The following is a 19,765-nucleotide window of genomic DNA, read 5'->3' on the forward strand; positions in this document are numbered from 1 at the left end:
AGGACACTTTGGGGAAAGGGATGGGCTGCATGCAGAGGCGAAATAGGAGGTAGAGGGATGGCCCAGTGGGGGTGTGAGGAGGGTTAGGGGAAGTGAAAGCTAATGAGGATGGGTTGGGCCAACATGGAGCTTTCAGATGGCAGGAGTAGGGAGCAAGGTGCAGAGACGTAAAGGGGCACACACAAGAACAGAGGATAGGGAGCACAGAGTTTAGGGAAACTGTTGGGGCAACAGGGCAGGTGGGAAGCTGGAGGAAAATGTGGTGGGATGAGGGGGATAAGGGAAGCATCCCATGGCCAGGGATTGAGCAAGAAAGTCATAGGAGTGCGGAGAGAAAGGAGCCTGTATGGGATGGGGATGCTTGAGAGGGAGGAACAGAGGTAGTGTTGTGATGATCAAGGGTGTTTGAACGTTATTGGAGCATTGGAGCATATGGGTTGCCTGTGAGGAATTCAGTCTTTGGCTTTGACCCTTTTTTAGCTGCTGTGATCTCGAGCATGTTACTTCTCTGTGCCTTGGTTACCCCTCACAGGAGTGTTGTGAGAATGTGTGAATAGATAAATGTTAAATGCGTGTAGTGGTGTCTGGCATTCAGCAATGGGTCAGTAAATTTCACTCATTGTGCTGAGGGCATAACCTGGGATAATTTCAGGCACCGAGGGGTGGGTGCTTCTGGCCAATTCGGGGCAGATATATATGCACTTGAAGTATTTGGGTGCAGTGGAGAGAACAGTGTTATAACTGCAGCCATCCAAGTATTTCTTCTGTGTTTCCAAGACTATGTGCTGTGTGACCTTAGGCAAGTTGCCTAACCTTTCTGTGCTTCTGTTTCCTCACCTATAAAGTGGAAATAGTACTACAGCTATGTCAGAGGCTGGCTAGGAGAGACAACCGAGTTACTTCCAAGTGGAGGGTTTCAAATATCGCCTTGCACAAAGCAAGGGCTTCTTCCTGGCATACAATGGACATGGGAGTTCTGTTGAATTATATGGGGGGATGGTCTATTTGGGGAAGGCTTGTGTCTGGAGTGTGAAGATAATGTGGGGTAAAAGAGAGATTCCAGGGGTAGGGGAAAGGTGTGGGAAACAGAGGGGTTTGTGGCATGAACAGAAGAAAAAGAAACAGTTGCAAATGAGGGATGAACAAAGTCCCAAGGCCACTCTGCCTGTTGGGAACCTAGAGGTCTGGAGGGGGTATGAGGGTAGCAAGGGCATAAGGGTTCAGTATATGTGATGCCGAAGCGAGCACAAGGGCGTAAGAGTTCAGTGGAAGTGGTCAGGCTGGGACAAAGGTGGGTGTCGCAGAGTGCATGGTCAGGAGCAGGCAGCTCTGAACCAATTTCTGTTGACTTTGTCCTTGCCCTCTTCCTCCTCCTTTCCTCTCCCTTCCTTTACCTCTTTGAACTCCTTCCCTCCTCTCTTCCTATACCCCTCCCACCCAGCTACAAAGGTGGCCTCTCTCTGGCTTGAATATAAGATCTAGAAGACATGGTGGGTATAGTGTGGCATGTTGACTGGACCATGGTGAACCTGGAGAGAGAGCGGTTGCTAGGTCTGCCCCCGTATACACATGTGCTGTTGAGCACACTCAGTTACGATAAGAGGGGGGAGGAGGGACGGGGGCAGAGCTGCCATACACGTGCATGTGCAGAACGCTGTCGCTGTGGTGCAAACATATGGATGTGACAGTGACAGTGGAAGTCATGGGGGGTCACGGGAGTACACAGGGGTGCTTGCGTATCAGGGGAATGGTACCGAAATACAGTAGGAGCACAGTGGGTATTATTGGCGTGTGCTGGGATGTGTTCAGGGGGCGTGTTATGGGAATACACTGAGATCCAAGTGAGGGGGAGTTATTATTGGAGCATACTGGGATGTGTGGGGGTGTTACTGAAATCTACTGGAGTAATCGTGAAGGGCTGTTTTGCCGAATCTGTGGGGGTAGGTAACTGAAGTGGGTGGGGAGCACGCTTGACTATTATTGGAGTGTGTTGGGGCTGGTGGATATTATTGGGATCTGCTAACGGGTCTGCATGTGTGCTGGACGGGTCTCAGACGTGACCACAGGAAGCTCGGGGTGCAGTAGGGTGTGCATTCTAGTGGATGGAGGGTATTCTTGGGGGTCCCAAGGGTAGTGGGATTGGAGTCAAGGTTGTATACTGGGCTTCCTGGAATGGAATGGATATATAATCTTGGGGTACACTGTGGTGATGTCAAAGATTTGAAGCTGTTACCTGAGCAACCCCGGGCAGGTGTTGAGATTCGTGGAAAAAATTTGAGTTTAATTGAACTTTCTTGGGTATGTGAACATCACCTAAATGTGCGACAGGCTTTGGTGGCCTGATGGTGGCGACTGTCTGCATATTCGTGGATAGTTTGCATTTTTACTAGAACCTATCCACTGTAGGCCAGAGATACACTGGGGGTATACCAGGGAATAGAAAAGTCTCTGGGGCTCACTAGAACTTTCTGCAGTGATGGAAATGTTCTGTAACTGCACTGTCCGCCCTGATAACCACTAGCCACACATGGCTACGGGGCACTTTGAAATGTGGCTAGTGAGACTGAGAAACTGAACTTCTCAATTTAATTTTAATTAATTTGCGTATAGATAATCACATGAATTGAGTGGCCACCATCTTGCACACTGCTGAGTAAGTGAGGCTACAATCGGCTTGGGTACCTGGGGGGCTGTTACTGTAGTAGATACGTGGTCAAGGAGTTCGGAGGGCTATCATCAAAGTACCCATGTCCTGTTGACTTGGTAACTTGACCCAAGACATTAAAGGAATCCTACCGAGTACATGCTTGTGCCGCGCACGGTGCTCAATACCGTGCATACTGAACTCCCACAGCGACCCCGTCTGGTGGGGCTTGTTATTGTCTCACATTATAGATGAAATTGAGGCCTAAGAAGTTAAAGCCGCGGGCTCAAGGTCACAGATAAGGAAGTGGCTAGCCGGGGGGGGGGGGGGGGGGGGGGGGGGGGGGGGGGGGGGGCGGGGCTCCAGCCAGGCTGTCCAGTAATCTGGCAATTTATCTTCCATCCCTTGCGCTGCGCCCGCACACAGTGGGCTTGGAAACTGCTTGCTGAATGGATGGGTGGATGGATGCACAGATGAATGAATGAGGGAAGATTGAGTGGGAGAGCAAGCACTCTGGGCTCTGAGGGGGAGGCCTGTAAGGGCTGCTGTGAGCAAACACACATGGAATGGGTGAGGAAGATCATAGGAGGTGGGATGAATGGCTCTGGAGCAGGGGGCTCAGGTCACTGGGTTGCTGGTGGAGCTCAGACTCCCGTGTCTCATAATCCCTTCTCCACCTCCCCACCCCCACCCCACCCCCTTGCCAGCGATTACATCATTAAGGAGAAGACAGTCTTGCTGCAGAAGAAGGACAGTGAGGGGTTTGGGTTCGTGCTCCGGGGGGCCAAGGGTGAGTGCCGGCCGGGGAGGAGACGGGAGAAGGGCTCTCTGACCCAGGGGGATGGACAGGGGAAGGGACCCCAGCCCACCCACCACCCCACCCCCAGGGTGCTGGTCCCTCAGCTACGGTGAGGCCTCTGTGACTTGGGTCTGAGCCCCATCCCCTGCTCGGCCTCTCCACCCCCTCCCCTCCGACCCCGCCGGCTCCTCCCATCTGCAGCGCAGACCCCCATCGAGGAGTTCACCCCCACCCCGGCCTTCCCGGCGCTGCAGTATCTGGAGTCTGTGGATGAGGGGGGTGTGGCATGGCGAGCTGGACTGCGGATGGGAGACTTCCTCATCGAGGTGAGTCCTGACCCCCAGCCTCAGGGGCCTTCCCGAGGGCTGACCTCCAGCGCCCCTTCCACAGATACTGCTCTCTTCCTGGGACCCTGGTGACAGAAACCCTAGGCTCCTCCTAATCCACAACAAATCTGCCCAAATCCAGACGCTCTTTCAGCATTAGACCTCCCAGCCCCCCAGGCCACCCCCTAGCCAGCCTCTGCTTTCTTTAGTGATTCCTTCCAAAAGGCTTCTCTGAACCATCAGAAGAAAACAGAGCTGTTCCCCGGCGCATGCGCGCACACACACACACACACACACACACACACACACAATGCAGGGGCACGGAGGAGGTGTGGGGGGAGAGGGGAGAATAGGGTAAGCCCAGCCCCTTCCCCAGCCCTGGGGCCAGGAAAGTTACCAAAGGAGAAGTAGGGCCTTGCAAAGAGAAGGGGTGATGGGGAGGCCAAGAGTGATATACACAGGGCAAGGCTGGAGGCCACTGTGTTGGCAACTCTGAAGCTGAAAGCATCCCTCCCCTCACCTATTCTGTGTGGTGTGGGGGTATCTGTGCCACAGGTGAACGGGCAGAATGTGGTGAAGGTTGGCCACCGGCAGGTGGTGAACATGATCCGACAAGGGGGCAACACGCTGATGGTCAAGGTGGTGATGGTCACCAGGCACCCGGACATGGATGAGGCTGTCCATAAGAAAGGTGCTTCTCCACTCATTTGTGTGGCCAGACCTGGGCACCCCACTGCCACCAGGCTCAGATACTCAGAGGTCCTAATGGCCTAATGGTCCCCACCACTGGCCTTTCCTTCCCCAAGACTGCTTGTTCATGACCCTTCTGGGGGAGAAACTGAGGAGGGGAGGAGTCAGCATGCTGGTGGCAGTTATTCTCTGGTATCTGGGAGCACTGCAGTGTTGGTGGGGGGGTTCGTGGGCCTTCTTTCGGGATACTGATGCCTGACCCCCACCATCATCTTTTCAGCACCCCAGCAGGCGAAGCGGCTCCCGCCTCCAGCCATTTCTCTGCGTTCAAAGTCTATGACCTCAGAGCTGGAGGAGATGGGTGAGCCTGTGGGGCTGCTGGGGCACAGGCGCTGGGGAGGGCTGGTAGGGGGGCAGAGGAGGGCTGAACCAGACCTTGAGTTTGTTAGTGTTGTTAGTGACCAGGGGTCCTGTCCTCATCCTGTCCCTAGTCCATGGGTCAGACTCTCTCTGGCCTGCGTGTGTGTCGTTGGGAAGGGGCGTCTGAGAGTCAACTTTCCTTTGTCCTCTTACATCTGTTTCTCTGTCGAGTCTCTCTCTGGGTCTGCACGTCCCTCTTACGGGTCCCTGTTTCCTTTCCGGTTTTCTCCATCTGCCCCAACTCACCCCACCCCCAATTCTCTATCTCTTCCTCCACCAGCTTCCCCACCCCCCACTAACAGAAAGGAAGGCCAGCCCCTCCCCCAGACAGGGCCGAGTGGACCTGGGGGGTCCCGTTTCCCCTGACGGGGCAGATCAGGCCGCTGACCGCCCCTACCCTGAGGGAGGAGGGTGTTCCAAAGAGGGGACCCCTCACCTCCCCTGAAGTCCTAACTCTTGGCTCCTCTACTGCCTCTCCCCCGGGCTAGTCTCCCCCTGGAAGAAGAAGAGTGGTGAGTGGGCACAGGACTGGCGGGGGGGCCCCCCCCCCGTCCCCATCCCGCCGGCGGACTTGCCCCTCTCCCTGACCCGGGCCCTTCACTGCCCCATTCGCGCTTGCGCACGCCCGCTGGCCACGCCTACTGGCCGAGCCCGCTCCGCCCCGCCGCCGGGGGCGCCCTTGGACTTCATCCACATTCTTTGCCCACAGAGTACGAGCAGCAGCCGGCGCCGGTGCCCAGCATGGAGAAAAAGCGGACAGTGTATCAGATGGCACTCAGTAAGATGGCCCAGCCCTGTTCCCCGGGCTCCCCAGGACCCCTGGCCCCACGCCCCCTGCCCCTGCGCTCAGCCCTTCCAGCCTTCTTCCTGCCTGCACACCCTTTCGCCACCTCAGACCTGATCATCTCCTACCCCAGCCTTGCCCCAGCCATCAAGTGCAAGCTCCCACCTCTGTACTCAGCCTCTCCCCCGACACTTCTGCCTCCCCTCCACCTTCCCTCATGTGCCAATTTGCAGCCCTGACCCCTTCCCACCGCTGGGCCCTGCCTTCTGAGCTGGAGATTCTGTCTCCACAAGGGCCCTCGGTCACGGGAATGGAGGCGGGGGTGCTCTGTCCTGGTTCATACAACATACCGCATGGGCTCCTGGAAGCTCTGTTTCTGCCCGAGGCCAAATCAAGCTTCATTTCACTGCCTCTTTCCACCTCCCCTTAGACAAACTGGATGAAATTTTGGCGGCAGCTCAGCAGACCATCAGTGCAAGCGAGAGTCCTGGACCTGGTGGCCTTGCGTCGCTGGGCAAACACCGGCCCAAAGGCTTCTTTGCCACTGAGGTAGGCAGCCTGGATGGGGTGGGGGGGGTGGGTAGGGAATGGGAGCAGAGTGGAGAGGAGGCTTGAGGGATGCACACACCAGTTTCTCCTTGCATAACCTTCCTGAACCCTTTGTGTTGGATGTTGGCCCTGGAGGGGCACCACCCTTCCTGGGCTCCCTCTTCTCTCCTCACTCTGGGAGCCTTCTTTCCTCTCTGCCCATCCTCTTCCTTATTCTCCTCCTAAGTCTTGTCCCTCATTTCCTCACTCCCTGCTCTCACCTCTTGTCCATCTCCGTCCCACCTCAAGAGTCTCAGGGAAGGCAGAATGATGTCACAGCTGGTGATCCCTGGCATTGGCCCAGCACGTGATAATAGGTGCTCAACAAGTGGGAGTTTTAAAAATATTATTTATTATCGCTGTCTCCACTCTGCCTGCTTTTCCCTATGACAGAGGCTGACCTGTAATGGGTGGTGATCCTATTTTGGACACTACATTTTATGTGGATTATCTCATTCATTTCTAGGATCATCCACACAGCTAGCCCATTTACAGAGGGGAAACCAAGGCTTAGAGAGGGAGGCAATATTTCAGTCCAGGCAAGTCAGGCAACTGGATCCATGGTCCTGGTTTTTCTGGTGGGCCTGATGGTCCTTCCCTAGCTGGTTGTCATTCGGCTGTGCCCCTTTGTGGGAAACAGCCACCAAGCAACCTCCTCTCACCTTCCAGAGTCCTCTGCAGAGATCACACACCGCCTTATTTCTCTGCTCAAGCCATGCCCTCTGATCCTGCCCTCAACCCTTTCTTCCCACAGGCCACACCCACCACCCAGTGGCCAACAGGCTGTTTAGTCTAAAACCGGATTCTTTGGCTTTTGAGGGACCTTGGGCCCCCTTGGCAGGCTGGCATGGTCCTCCAAATAATGCTTAGAATTGTAAAGTAAATTACTTAAGAAAACAAAGCCAATTACACTGATAATACAGTTATCAAAATATTTTTTAAAGGTTTTTTTTTAAGATTTTATTTATTTATTTGACAGAGAGAGATTACAAGTAGGCAGAGAGGCAGGCAGAGAGAGAGAGGAGGAAGCAGGCTCCCTGCTGAGCAGAGAGCCCGATGCGGGACTCGATCCCAGGACCCTGAGATCATGACCTGAGCCGAAGGCAGAGGCCTAACCCACTGAGCCATTCAGGTGCCCCCGATCTGGGATTTCTATTGGGGATACAGGAACAGGACTTGATAAGGCCAGGTTGGTTTGCTGCCTACATCCTTAGTCGAGGAAATACTGTTTTCATTGGAAGATAATGACAATAAAGATGTAATTTTTTTTCTAGTCCAAGTGCATGGCCCCCTTGAAGTCTAGCCATAGACCTACTAAGGGTTAGACTGCCTACTTTAGAATGCCTCAAATGAAGGTGGCAGATTTTGTACTCAGACTCATAGAATTGCTTTCAGATGTAAAAGCGGAGGGTCCTTGGCCACCTTCTCGGGGCTTGGCAGAGTGCCCTGCACGCAGCAGCCCCTCCCATCTCACCTGTCTTGAGTTTTTCAAGGAATCCGAAATCTCTGAGGCTGTGGGGACCGTGTTCTGTGCCCACTTCCCCCGAAGGTCAGTGTAGACTCAGAAGTGGATGGGCAGTCAAGCCAGGCAGACCTGCTTCAAATTCTGACTCCCTCTGACTCCCTGAGTCACTTGAACCATACTGCCTGATTTCTCTGCATCCTCAGTTCCCTGCTCTGTACAATGGGGCTAAAGCCAGTCTTGCTGGTCCTGATGAGGATTGAATGAGGTCCACTCCTAGTACAGCAGGCTCGCAACACATGGCGAGCCCTCTTAGGCCATAAAACAGACTGGAGACCCCACAATGACTTGCCAGTGAGACTTGCATGTGCCCCAGAGACCCTACAACAGCATATCACATGCAGAGTCTCTGAGAGTAGATAGGGCAAACTCTTGTTTTCATTTATTCAACAAATAGCAAGCAACATGCCAACCCCTTCCTGGGTGAACCATGGTTATAGGACAGATAAGATCCAGCCCTCATGGAATTCACCATCTGAGCTCCAAAGACACCCCTAGAGGAGCCCAGACATGGGCCAATGATAACATCTAGTGCCCACGTGCCCCTCCCTCCTGGAAATGAGACTCCTAGGTAGTCACCTGAGTTCTTGAATGGCATCTCCCTTCCCTCTGGGCCATAGAGGCCAGTGGTCATTTGCCCTTTTTCTTTTCCCTTCCAGGGTCTAGCCCTGGGCCTTCCCAAAGCCCCACCTCTTGTGTTAGGGGCTCTCTTCACCCCCCATCTCTGTCGCCACCTTTCCATCAGACATCTTGACTTCTCACACTCTGAGTCAACACAGGGGCCCCTTCCTGCTGCTTCTGCATCTCTGTGGCTCTCTCTCTCCCTATGGTCTTGTTTTCTGTTTCTCATTTTCCCATCTGCTTCAGCTGTCTCGATTTGAGCCCTGTGCACTAGACCAGAGGGGGTAAGCGGGCAGTGTGGGGCTCAGTATTGCCACCGAGGCCTCTTTGTAGGTCAAAGTGCTTCTTGGGCTGTCTCCTCCTAACATTCTGCTGTCCATCCCTCTGTCCTCCCCTCTGTGTGGCTTTGTCTCCCTCAGCTACTGTCTCTGTTACCTGGTCTCTGACCCCAAGGGGTACCCTACCTTCCCCCCACTCTTGCACTGTCCTCCCTTCTCCCCATCTCTGTCTGGCTGCCAGTCTCAACCTTTCTCTGGACACAATTTTTCCTTCTGATTATTTGGCCATACTCTCTTGATCGCATTGTCTCTTTCCCTCCTGTTTGCATGCCTAACCCTCCTGGAGCAGCCCTGCCCACCCACCACCCCTTCAAGGCCTCTCAGGACTGCCTCTCTTCCTGCTTGTTGGGGCCCTCTTCCCATCGCTGTCTCATTTCCCCTCCTGTCTCCCCTGCTCTGAACCCCCATCTCTCTGTCTATCTCTGTCTCTTTGCCTGTTTCCCCCTCCGCTGTCTCCCCCATCACCCCTTTCAGGGGCTGTCTCCCTGGAGCACATTTCTCAGCCTATCTTCAGCCTCCAGGCTGTGCACAGCACCAGGGCACACACTCTGCCCTTGAGGCATCAGACCCACAACCGGTGCACGAGGTGGCACCGGAGGAGGGCGGACCTCTGGCTGACTTGCTGGGGAGGAGTCTGCCCGCATCCGGTGACGTCACGCGCACCCGGGCACTCTGATTCGCTGCCCCCCTGCGCGGGAGAGGACGCTCGGCTTCCCTGGATGGAGGTCAGCCTGTCCCACCTTGAGTCAGTGTGCCCCTCAGGCAGGCAGTCCAACGCCTCCTCAGACGCTTTTATGGCTTCTCCATCAGCCTGATATCTCCTCTGCCATTCTGACCCCTTTTATATCAAGTTAACCCATCATTTAATCCCTCCTCTTCCACTTAGAATGTCTTCTGGCGCCAATCTGACGCCTCTCCCTTCACTGTGCACTCTCTTCATTCAGAGACACCCCTTCCCTGCCCCTCAACCCCTCCCCTGTCATTCGGAACCCTCCTCCATTACTCTGCTCCCCCACCCATCCTCACTCCCATTCCTCTACCAGATGCTTCCCTCACCTTCCTTCCCACATCCCTATTATCCCCTTGCTTGCCCTCCTCAGTCTGGACTCCTTCTGCAAATATTTACTGAGCACCTTGATGCGCTGGACCTGCTGGGGTTGGAAGAGCAAACTGAGTAAAGCCACTCCTGTTAGGGAATTTAAATTCCTGGACAAGGGTTGGATTTTGCAGAATTGGGTTCTTCCATACGTGAAAAACCTCCAAATAACAGTGACTTGAACCAGAAGAGTCTTGTTGCTCTGTCATGTTAACGAATTCTGGAGTAGGTGGGTATGGCAGTTGCCATGGTCGTGAAGACCCAGGACCCCTCTCACTTTCTGCTCCACCATCCTAGCCTTCTTTCCAACCATACGGTCACCTCCTAGTCCAAGATGGCTGGAGCTCTAGCTGTGCCACCAGCATTCCAGGTAGCAGGAACAAGGAAGAGTGTCAAGGCGGAAAGGCAAAGGAAGGTGCATTGTTGCTTCTTGGGTTACCTCTGAGGAGACTTCCCCAAAGTAACACACACATGCTTGCACTTATGCATCCCAGCCTACCTACACACGCAGCTGCACGGGATCCTGGGAAATGTAGTTCCAATAGGTGCCAAACGAGATTGTTTTTTTCTTACCAAGGAAGAGTAGAATGGGAACTGTGTGGGATCCATGCCCAGGGAGACAGACAATGAACAAGAAGCAAATAATTATAATAAGTCTACACTAGGTTAATTTGGAGGGAGTTACAGTGCAGAGTATCAGGCGGAAGCCTCTCCAGGGAGGAGATATCTGAAACTAACAGATTCCACCCATTATCACCTTTCTACCAGATGTCTGACCTCATCTCTCACCCCTCAGTGCCCCCACTCACCTGCCCAAGACAGATCGGCCTCCTGAGTGTTCCTTAAGCACACCACACTCACTACCCCCTCGGGACATAGACAATTGCTGTTCCCTCTGCCTGGCAACTCCCCACTACCACCCTCCCCCCACCCCAGGAATATGCATGGCTCCCTTCTTCTGGAAATTGCTCAGATTCAGTCTTCACAGAAAGGCCTTCCTTGATGGCCCTGTTGAAATCCTCCTCTCCTCCCTCTCTTCCCTCCGCCCGACCCGTTATGTTACTAATTTATTTTGTCTGCCCTCCATGTAGGCAGGGGGACTTTGTCTGTTTTATTGATGGCTGCATTTGCAGCATCTGGAACAGTCCCTGGGATGGCCCGGGTGCTCAGTAAATATCTGTGGAATGAGTGAATGAGACAAACGCAGAGATGGGCAGTCTCAATCCAGGAGGGTGAGTGCAGGGAGAGGTTAGGACAGGTGCATCCTATGTGGTCTAGAGCAGCTCTGTCTTGTCCAGTAGAGTTCCTGTGTTGCAGGAATGTGTGGCGACTCAACCCTTGAAATGTGACCAGCAAAAACAGAGGAAGGGAATTTTTCATTTTACTTTATCTTAATTTGTTAAAATTTACATCTAAAAGGGTGGTGGTTGTTGTATTGGGCAGCGTAGGTCTAGAGGAAGGGAGAGGCCAGACCGGAGTGGGGGTAGGAAGACATATCTTCCCAAGCAGAGCAGGGGGAAAGGATGTTCCAGGCAGAGGGAACAGTGGATGTGGAGGCCCTGAGGTGAGAAACAGCACAGGAAATTGAGAGAGTGTGATGGGAGGTGAGGGAAGTAAGGTTGGGACTTCGTCTGAATTAGAGTTTCCTTTCTCTGTACTTCGGGCCCCAAAGACAGAGAAGAGTGACACATGAGGTCACCTGGCAGAAGCACTGGAGTCAGTTGGCTGATGCTGGTTCCTTCTCTTTTAGTTACTCCTTTATTCATCTGACACAAGCTTATAGAATATTGGGTCCTGGTTGGAGACTGGGGACCCAGCAGTGAAAGAGAGCAGCAGCATCGCTACCGTCCAGCTGCTGTTAGGATTCCATGGGCCTTTGGCACTTTTGCCTTCCTAAGCCCCTCCCTCAAAAACAAGTTTAAAAATCTGTATTTTATGGCTGTGTTGGTGCAAAGATGAGTATTATCATCCAGACTGGATTCTATTCATGTTCCCCCCTCTGATTTTAAAGGAAATGAGAATATTTTGCCTGCAGGTGTCATGGACTGGAGATACCATACCTCTGGTGCCGTCCGGGAGCCGGATTCTGGGCAGGTAGTCAGGAAGGAAGCACATAAACAAGGTGTCTCAGATGGAGAGGAGTGTCCTAAGGAAACAGTGCAGGGAAGTGCAGTAGACAGTGACTGGGAGGGACATTTGTGTAGAGGACAGAAAGATGGAAAGGAATGTGTGACGAGGAGGAGAAGACATTGCAGAAAGCAAATGCAGGACTTATAAGTGCTCTAAAACAGGGATGGACCTTGGGGCACTGGGGCAGGACTGGTGGACACGATGGAGTCAGAGTGAGCAGGTAGGAGATGTAGGCGGGGCTGAACTATACTGGGCACCTGCGTTTCCCATAGGCAGAGCCTGAGATGGGGATTCCTGCTCTGACGGTATTGTAAGGGGAGAATTATAAGGGAGTGAGGGGGGCAGAATGGGCTGTGAGAGCTCAGCAAACGTGGCCCCCGCTGGAGTCCCTTTCTGCCTGATCCCTGGGAGAGTTTGAATTACACCACAGACTTAATTCTGCCTTGGATCTCCCTGTTAGTTGGTCCTTGGCTGCAGGCTGCTCCCAGAAGTAGGGGGACATGGGGTGCCAGGGTGGCTCAGTCGGTTAAGCATCTGCTTTTGGCTTAGGTCAGGATCCCAGGGTCCTGAGTTGGAGTCCCACATTGGGCTCCCTGCTCAGCCAGGAGCCTGCTTCTCTCTCTACCCCTCTTCCCGATTCATGCACACACACTCACTCTCTTTCTGAAATAAATAAGATCTTAAAAAAAAGAAGAAGAAGAAGTAGGGGACATAACTGCTTGGGCCCATCGTCTCCTTTGGAGGAGGTGGACTCTTTAAACTGGGGGGCAGCCAAGAGCCCAGGCAGGTGACACTCTCAGCAGCTGGGGATGTTCACAGCGTCCCAGCCAAGGGGATGTTGTGTGTACCAGCAGTGTCTACCACAGACCACAACTCCACACCGGAGTTGGGAATTCTAATCCCCTCCTGACTGGTGATGCAGAATGCTCCTGTGGGATTTTAAGCAGGGCAATTGCATGACCTGGCCTTCTTTCTGACAGATCCCTCTGACTCTTACGTGGCAGAGTAAGAAAGGGGTAGGGGAACAGGGGAAGAGGCTAGGGCAGCCAGCAAGCCAGGCAATGCTGGGGACTTGGACCTGGGGGTTGACAGCAAGAATGGAGAAAAGGCCCAGATTAGTGTTCGGTATGGGAAGCAGAGAAAACAGGGCTGCTGAGAATCTGCTTTCTTTTCCTTTTGTTCTCCCCACTGCCCAAACTCAGACACCTTTCCCTCTTCCAGAATTCCCTTTTGCCTCCTCCATGCCTTTCATCCTTTCTGCAGAGGCTTGGAGTAGGCTTGGAGACTGGCTATGTGGTGAAGCTATGAATCTTCATGCCCAGACTGATCTTTCTCTGCTGTCTTTTTTCTCTGACTGCCACCCTAAAGTCAAGCTTCGATCCGCACCACCGCTCGCAGCCGAGTTATGAACGTCCTTCTTACCTGCCTCCAGGACCTGGGCTTATGCTCCGGCAAAAATCTATTGGTATGTCACCTGGAAGGGTGGGTATATTGGATGCTAGCAGGGGAGGGGGAGGCTGGGAGGATGACAGTTTACAGGAGGAACAAAGGGACTTTGAAATGTTCTTTTCTACTTCCGTATATGACAACAGTTCCATCCAGCTGAGCAGAGAGCTCAGGCTTTTTTGTTGGGCAAACCTGGATCTGAATTCTGGCCCTTGTCCCTCCTAGCTGTGTGGCCTGTGGCAAGTAGATGCACCTCTCTGGGCCTTGGGTTCTGCATCTAGAAAATGAGCATGTTATTATTCCTGCCTGGATGCAGGAGTCAGAGCCCCCACTACCTACTTTCTTCTTTCTTTCTTCTCTCTTATACTTGACTTCCTTCATGCGTGGATGCATTCTACAAATGTTTACTGGGTATCCACCCTACGTCCTAGACTGCTGGAGATATGTCAGTGAACAAAACAGAGGAAAGGGTCCTGCCCTCATGGAGCTTGCCTTCCAGCAGGGGAAGACAGACAATAGATTATAATGATAAGAAACAAGACAGTTATATAGTATGTTGGCAGTGGTAAGTTCTAGTGGGGTAGGAAACAGAGTAGAATAAGGGAGATGAGTTCTGGGAGGCAGATATGAGCCAAAACATGGAAATGAAGGGGGAGAGCGATGTGGATATATGGCAGTAAGGTATTACAGGGAGTGAGAACAGCCAACACAAAGGTCCTGAGGTAGGACTGATCCACCGTTTGTTCAGAAGGGGGAGACTGTGGGGTGGGAGGAGATCAGGAGCACAGCTGGGGGCCTGCTAAGTTTCAGATGCCAGTGAGACATCCAATTAAGTGGATATGGCATTTGGATATAGGAGCCTGGAGCTCAGGGGAGAGGACTGAGCCCCAGGACAGATGTGGGCGTCTTCAGCAGAGACCTAGTGAATGAAGCAGCATGTCGCTTGAGATTGCCAAAGGAGAGAGAGTAGTCAGAGGAGAGAAGAGGGTCAAAGACTGAGCCCTGACAGTGATAAGTAGGCAAAAGACTTCGTTCTTCCCATCCACTCCAAGTCCTTTTGTGACTGGGTCTAGCTTTTCTCCCACTTCCAGCGTCCAAAGTCTACCAGTGAGTCTTGCATCTGTGAGGTCTACTTGTATCTCCTTTATCTCATCTCAACTACCTGTAAAGCCACCCAGCATTGCTTACCCATAAATTGGATCTCTCTCATAAACGTTAGCCTCATCCTAACCAGCTCCGTCTGTGAAAGCACAGGCTTTATGTGCTAATTACATTTTATTTCTGCGTATGCATGAAGAGAAATCTGTGACTATGCACCTAAACATGGCATCTGTCCCGGGCTCCAGCCACTTTTGCTTCCCCCAAGCCACCACTAGCATAGGCTGTGTCTTTGCGGGAATTAGAAAATGGCGCCCCCTCCTGGCATGAGGAGGAAGTGCAGCTGAATATCGCCCCGCCTCCCCTTGCTCCCCCTGCCGGTTGCTTTGTGCAACACACAGCCTGTGACATCAAGCCGGTTTACCACAGGTGGGGAACTCTGGACTAGTTCGTGTGAGGTTCTTAGCATATACTCAGTGGCATCATATTGTTGTTGTTGTTGTTGTTGTTGTTGTTGTTGCATTAATATTGTAGTACTATGGTATAGGGGAGGAGGGAGACCCCCTCCCCCCCACTCCTGGATCCACTGTATCTTCCCCAGGGGCTGCAGAAGATGATAGACCGTACCTAGCACCCCCAGCCATGAAGTTCAGCCGCAGCCTGTCTGTGCCTGGCTCGGAGGACATCCCCCCACCGCCCACCACGTCCCCACCCGAGCCCCCCTACAGCACACCTCCAGCCCCCTCCTCCTCCGGCCGCCTCACTCCATCCCCCAGGGGAGGGCCCTTCAACCCCAGTTCGGGTGGCCCCCTCCCGTCCTCTTCCCCCGCATCCTTTGATGGACCCTCCCCTCCCGACACGCGTGTAGGGAGCCGTGAGAAAAGCCTGTACCACAGCGGACCCCTGCCCCCCGCCCACCACCACCCGCCCCACCACCACCACCATCACGCCCCGCCCCCCCAGCCTCACCACCACCACGCCCACCCCCCTCATCCCCCGGAGATGGAGACGGGCGGCTCCCCCGACGACCCCCCACCCCGACTAGCTCTGGGGCCCCAGCCCAGCCTGCGCGGCTGGAGGGGCGGCGGGCCCAGCCCCACCCCGGGGGCCCCGTCCCCGTCACACCACGGCAGCGGGGGCGGAGGCATCAGCTCCTCCCAGGCCCCAGCCCTGCGCTACTTCCAGCTGCCCCCCCGGGCGGCCAGCGCGGCCATGTACGTGCCAGCCCGCTCGGGCCGCGGGCGCAAGGGGCCCCTGGTCAAGCAGACCAAAGTCGAAGGTGAGCCTCAGAAGGGAGGCGGCCTCCCTGCCGCCGCCTCGCCCACGTCTCCGGCCTCCCCGCAGCCGCCGCCCGCCGCGGCCGCCCCCTCGGAAAAGAACTCCATCCCAATCCCCACCATCATCATCAAGGCCCCGTCCACCAGTAGCAGCGGCCGCAGCAGCCAGGGCAGCAGCACCGAGGCCGAGCCCCCAACCCAGCCCGAGGCTGCGGGGGGCGGCGGCGGCGGCGGCGGCGGCGGCAGCGCAGGAGGCTCCTCGGCGCCGAGCCCCGCCCCGGCCATGTCGCCGGTACCGCCGTCCCCCTCGCCCGTGCCCACCCCCACCTCGCCCAGCGGCCCGGCCACCCTGGATTTCACCAGCCAGTTCGGGGCGGCCCTGGTGGGGGCGGCCCGGAGGGAAGGGGGCTGGCAGAACGAAGCCCGCCGGCGGTCCACGCTCTTCCTCTCCACCGACGCGGGGGACGAGGATGGCGGCGACAGCGGGCTGGGCCCAGGGGCGCCCCCGGGTCCCCGACTGCGCCACTCGAAGTCCATCGATGAAGGCATGTTCTCCGCTGAGCCCTATCTGCGGCTGGAGTCCGCGGGCGCGGGGAGTGGCGGTGGCTACGGGGCTTACGCGGCCGGCAGCCGCGCCTACGGGGGCAGTGGGGGCAGCAGCGCCTTCACCAGCTTCCTGCCGCCCCGGCCCCTGGTCCACCCGCTGACCGGCAAGGCCCTGGACCCCGCCTCCCCTCTCGGACTGGCCCTGGCCGCCCGAGAGCGGGCGCTGAAGGAGTCTTCGGAGGGTGGTGGGCCCCCTCAGCCCCCTCCAAGGCCCCCATCGCCCCGCTATGAGGCCCCGCCGCCCACCCCACACCACCACTCGCCCCACGCCCACCATGAGCCGGTGCTGCGTCTCTGGGGGGCCTCACCGCCGGACCCCGCCCGTCGGGAGCTGGGGTACCGTGCAGGGCTGGGCAGCCAGGAGAAGTCCCTTCCGGCCAGCCCTCCAGCTGCCCGACGCTCCTTGCTGCACCGCTTGCCCCCCACAGCTCCCGGGGTCGGGCCCCTCCTCCTGCAGCTGGGGCCAGAGCCCCCGCCCCCGCTCCCCGGGGTGAACAAGGCGTGGAGGTCGGGAGCCCCTGAGGAGCCGGAGCGGCTGCCCCTGCACGTGCGGTTCCTTGAGAACTGCCAGCCCAGAGCCAGTGGGGCGGGGGGAAGGGGACCCCCCTCGGAAGACGGGCCGGGGGTTCCACCGCCCAGCCCGCGCCGCTCCGTACCGCCCTCACCGACCTCCCCGCGGGGCACTGAAGAGAACGGGCTTCCCTTGCTAGTCTTGCCGCCCCCTGCTCCCTCGGTGGATGTGGAAGATGGCGAATTCCTCTTTGTGGAACCGCTGCCTCCGCCTCTGGAGTTCTCCAACAGCTTCGAGAAGCCAGAGTCGCCCCTCACACCCGGGCCCCCCCATCCGCTGCCGGACCCACCCACCCCAACCACCCCATTGCCCCCAGTGCCACCACCTGCTGTCGCCGCTGCACCTCCCACCCTGGACTCCACGGCATCCAGCCTGACTTCCTATGACAGTGAGGTGGCCACACTGACCCAGGGGGCCCCCGTGGCTCCTGGGGACCCCCCTCCGCCAGGCCCACCGGCCCCGGTTGCCCCTGCTCCCCCGGCGCCACAGCCTGGCCCGGACCCACCGCCCGGCACAGATTCGGGAATCGAGGAGGTAGACAGTCGGAGCAGCAGTGACCACCCGCTGGAGACCATCAGCAGCGCGTCCACACTGAGCAGCCTTTCTGCGGAAGGCGGTGGCCCTGCAGGAGGCGGTGGTGGAGGCGGTGGGGCCAGTGTGGCCAGTGGGCCAGAGCTTCTGGACACATACGTGGCCTACCTGGACGGCCAGGCCTTCGGGGGGAGTGGGACTCCTGGCCCACCCTATCCCCCACAGCTCATGACTCCTTCTAAGCTCCGGGGCCGGGCTCTGGGGACCAGTGGAGGCCTGAGGCCTGGCCCCAGTGGGGGACTCCGGGACCCTGTCACTCCCACCAGCCCCACTGTCTCTGTGACGGGAGCTGGAACAGATGGGCTGCTGGCCCTGAGTGGTTGCACGGGACCCTCGACGGCGGGTATGGCTGGGGGTCCGGTGGCGATAGAGCCGGAAGGCCCACCAGTGCCCTTGCCATCAGCCTCCTCTTTGCCTCGGAAGCTGCTACCCTGGGAGGAGGGCCCGGGCCCACCGCCACCACCCCTGCCCGGGCCCCTGGCCCAGCCTCAGGCCTCAGCCTTGGCCACAGTAAAAGCCAGCATCATCAGTGAACTCAGCTCCAAGCTTCAACAATTTGGGGGCTCCTCGGCAGCTGGTGGCGCTCTGCCCTGGGCCCGGGGAGGCAGCGGGGGAAGCGGGGACAGTCACCACGGGGGATCCAGCTACGTCCCTGAGAGGACCTCTTCCCTGCAGCGGCAGAGGTGAGCCGGGGTGGGTGGTTGGTGACGGAGGCCACAGGGGCCAATGCTGTGGGTACCAGAGTCTACCCACCCCATAGCTGCATCCTTGGAGGGTCCCAGGTGGTAGAAAGAAAACAAACGGGGCTGGCTTGCAGGAGTCCGTCCTCAGAAGCATGCTTTCCCAAATGTTTTAGCTCAGTAGCTTTTGTGGTCTCTTCCCATCACCATGACAACCCACATCCCATGATGAACAAAAAAGTTATCAACAAAGGAGATTGGAGCACAACTTGCTGATGTCTGTTTCCTTGGTGGGTTGTCATTTCTGACAGTCCCTGAAATCAAGTCCCTTGAACCCGGTGTGGCTCAAGATTAAGAAGAGGCTCTAGGGCGTAGTGGTTTGGTGTGTGGGTCTGGAGCCCAGCCTCTTGGGCTTTGGTCTCAGCCCAGGACTTCTAACTGGGAGACCTCAGGCAAAGGAACCCACCTCTCTGTAGAAGGTAGACAGCACTGAACCCACCTAAAGGGTTTTCGAGAGGATTAAATGTGGGCCTCTGTTGTAACAGGAGTTGGGGGAGGGGAGGGACCTCTTACCAAGGCCCAGCAAGTGTAGAAGGAAAAATACAGGATAGTGAAGAAGTTTCCTAAAGCAGCTAGCTTAGCCAGGATCGCCACAAAGTTCGAGCTCATTCAAGACCTTCTAGTCCAGGGCAAGTAGAGTCACATTCCTGATTCAGGCATACGGAGAGAGTGAGGAGAGGTCTCTTAATCCCCTTGCCCTTGGCCTTCTGCAGAGCTCACTCTAACTCTGAGGGTCTGATGTCCTCTGAGGGCATCAGACCCTCATGGGGTGATGTCTGAATGTGGTTTTCTCAAGCCTTTGAGATCTTAGGGCAACTGGCTGATCATTTCTAAGTATTGTGGGTGGAGGAGAGGATGCGTAATATAGGCGAGATGCACCACTATTGCTTTAGCACCCACTGTGCACTGGGTGCCCTGCCGAGTGACAGGGACACCTTAGGGGACAGGACAGGCAAGGCCATGCTTTCACAGAGCTCATAGTCTAACGAGGCAGGGATGGGGATGGTCAGAAAATGGCTCACAATAAACCAGCAAGATGAGCAGAAACTGAAGGAAGGGAGGGAGCAGATCTCATGGCTACATGGAGGAAGTGAGCTAGGCCAAGGTAACAGCCTGTTCAAAGGTCCTGAGGCAGGACTGCTCTGAAGGAGCTAAAGGGATGAGGGGAACCTTTTTCTCCCCTTGTTTCTTCTCTCTTTCATCTCCCTCTCCTCATCTCTCTCCCTCTCTCTCTCTCTCTCTCTCTGTCCCCTATCCCCTTCCATCTCTCTCCCTTGAACGCTCACCCTCTTTTTGTTCCTCTCTCACCGTCTCCCTGTCTTCCACTCTGCTGTGACTGGCCATAACCCGATAGGCAGTATAGAGTAGTGGTTAAGAGCTCAGACTTTGGTGCCATATAACTGGGCTCTGCCACTTCCTGGCTGTGTGTCTTTAGGCAAGTTACTTAACCTCTCTGTGCTGCTGATAATAATAGTAAC

General features: G+C 55.9%; 1 protein-coding gene across 6 annotated transcripts in view; it reads left to right on the forward strand.

Annotated features, from left to right (window-relative positions):
* SHANK1 (SH3 and multiple ankyrin repeat domains 1) overlaps window positions 1-19,765 on the forward strand; it is a 46,273-nt gene that overhangs the window by 22,720 nt on the left and 3,788 nt on the right. For 3 of the 6 annotated variants that reach the window (XM_082709920.1, XM_082709923.1, XM_082709921.1), the window contains 9 exons: window positions 3,352-3,434; window positions 3,645-3,769; window positions 4,325-4,460; window positions 4,740-4,820; window positions 5,368-5,391; window positions 5,589-5,657; window positions 6,094-6,212; window positions 13,327-13,423; window positions 15,104-18,230. In XM_082709920.1, coding sequence (XP_082566046.1) covers window positions 3,352-3,434; window positions 3,645-3,769; window positions 4,325-4,460; window positions 4,740-4,820; window positions 5,368-5,391; window positions 5,589-5,657; window positions 6,094-6,212; window positions 13,327-13,423; window positions 15,104-18,230 — 3,861 coding nt within the window. Of the gene's footprint in view, window positions 1-3,351; window positions 3,435-3,644; window positions 3,770-4,324; window positions 4,461-4,739; window positions 4,821-5,367; window positions 5,392-5,588; window positions 5,658-6,093; window positions 6,213-13,326; window positions 13,424-15,103; window positions 18,231-19,641; window positions 19,723-19,765 lie in introns of all 6 variants that reach the window. The other 3 variants (XM_082709924.1, XM_082709925.1, XM_082709922.1) reach the window with 3 other exon arrangements.

The sequence above is a fragment of the Mustela nivalis genome, assembly GCF_964662115.1.
Source record: "Mustela nivalis genome assembly, chromosome: 18".
In the NCBI taxonomy this organism is placed as follows: Eukaryota; Metazoa; Chordata; class Mammalia; order Carnivora; family Mustelidae; genus Mustela; species Mustela nivalis.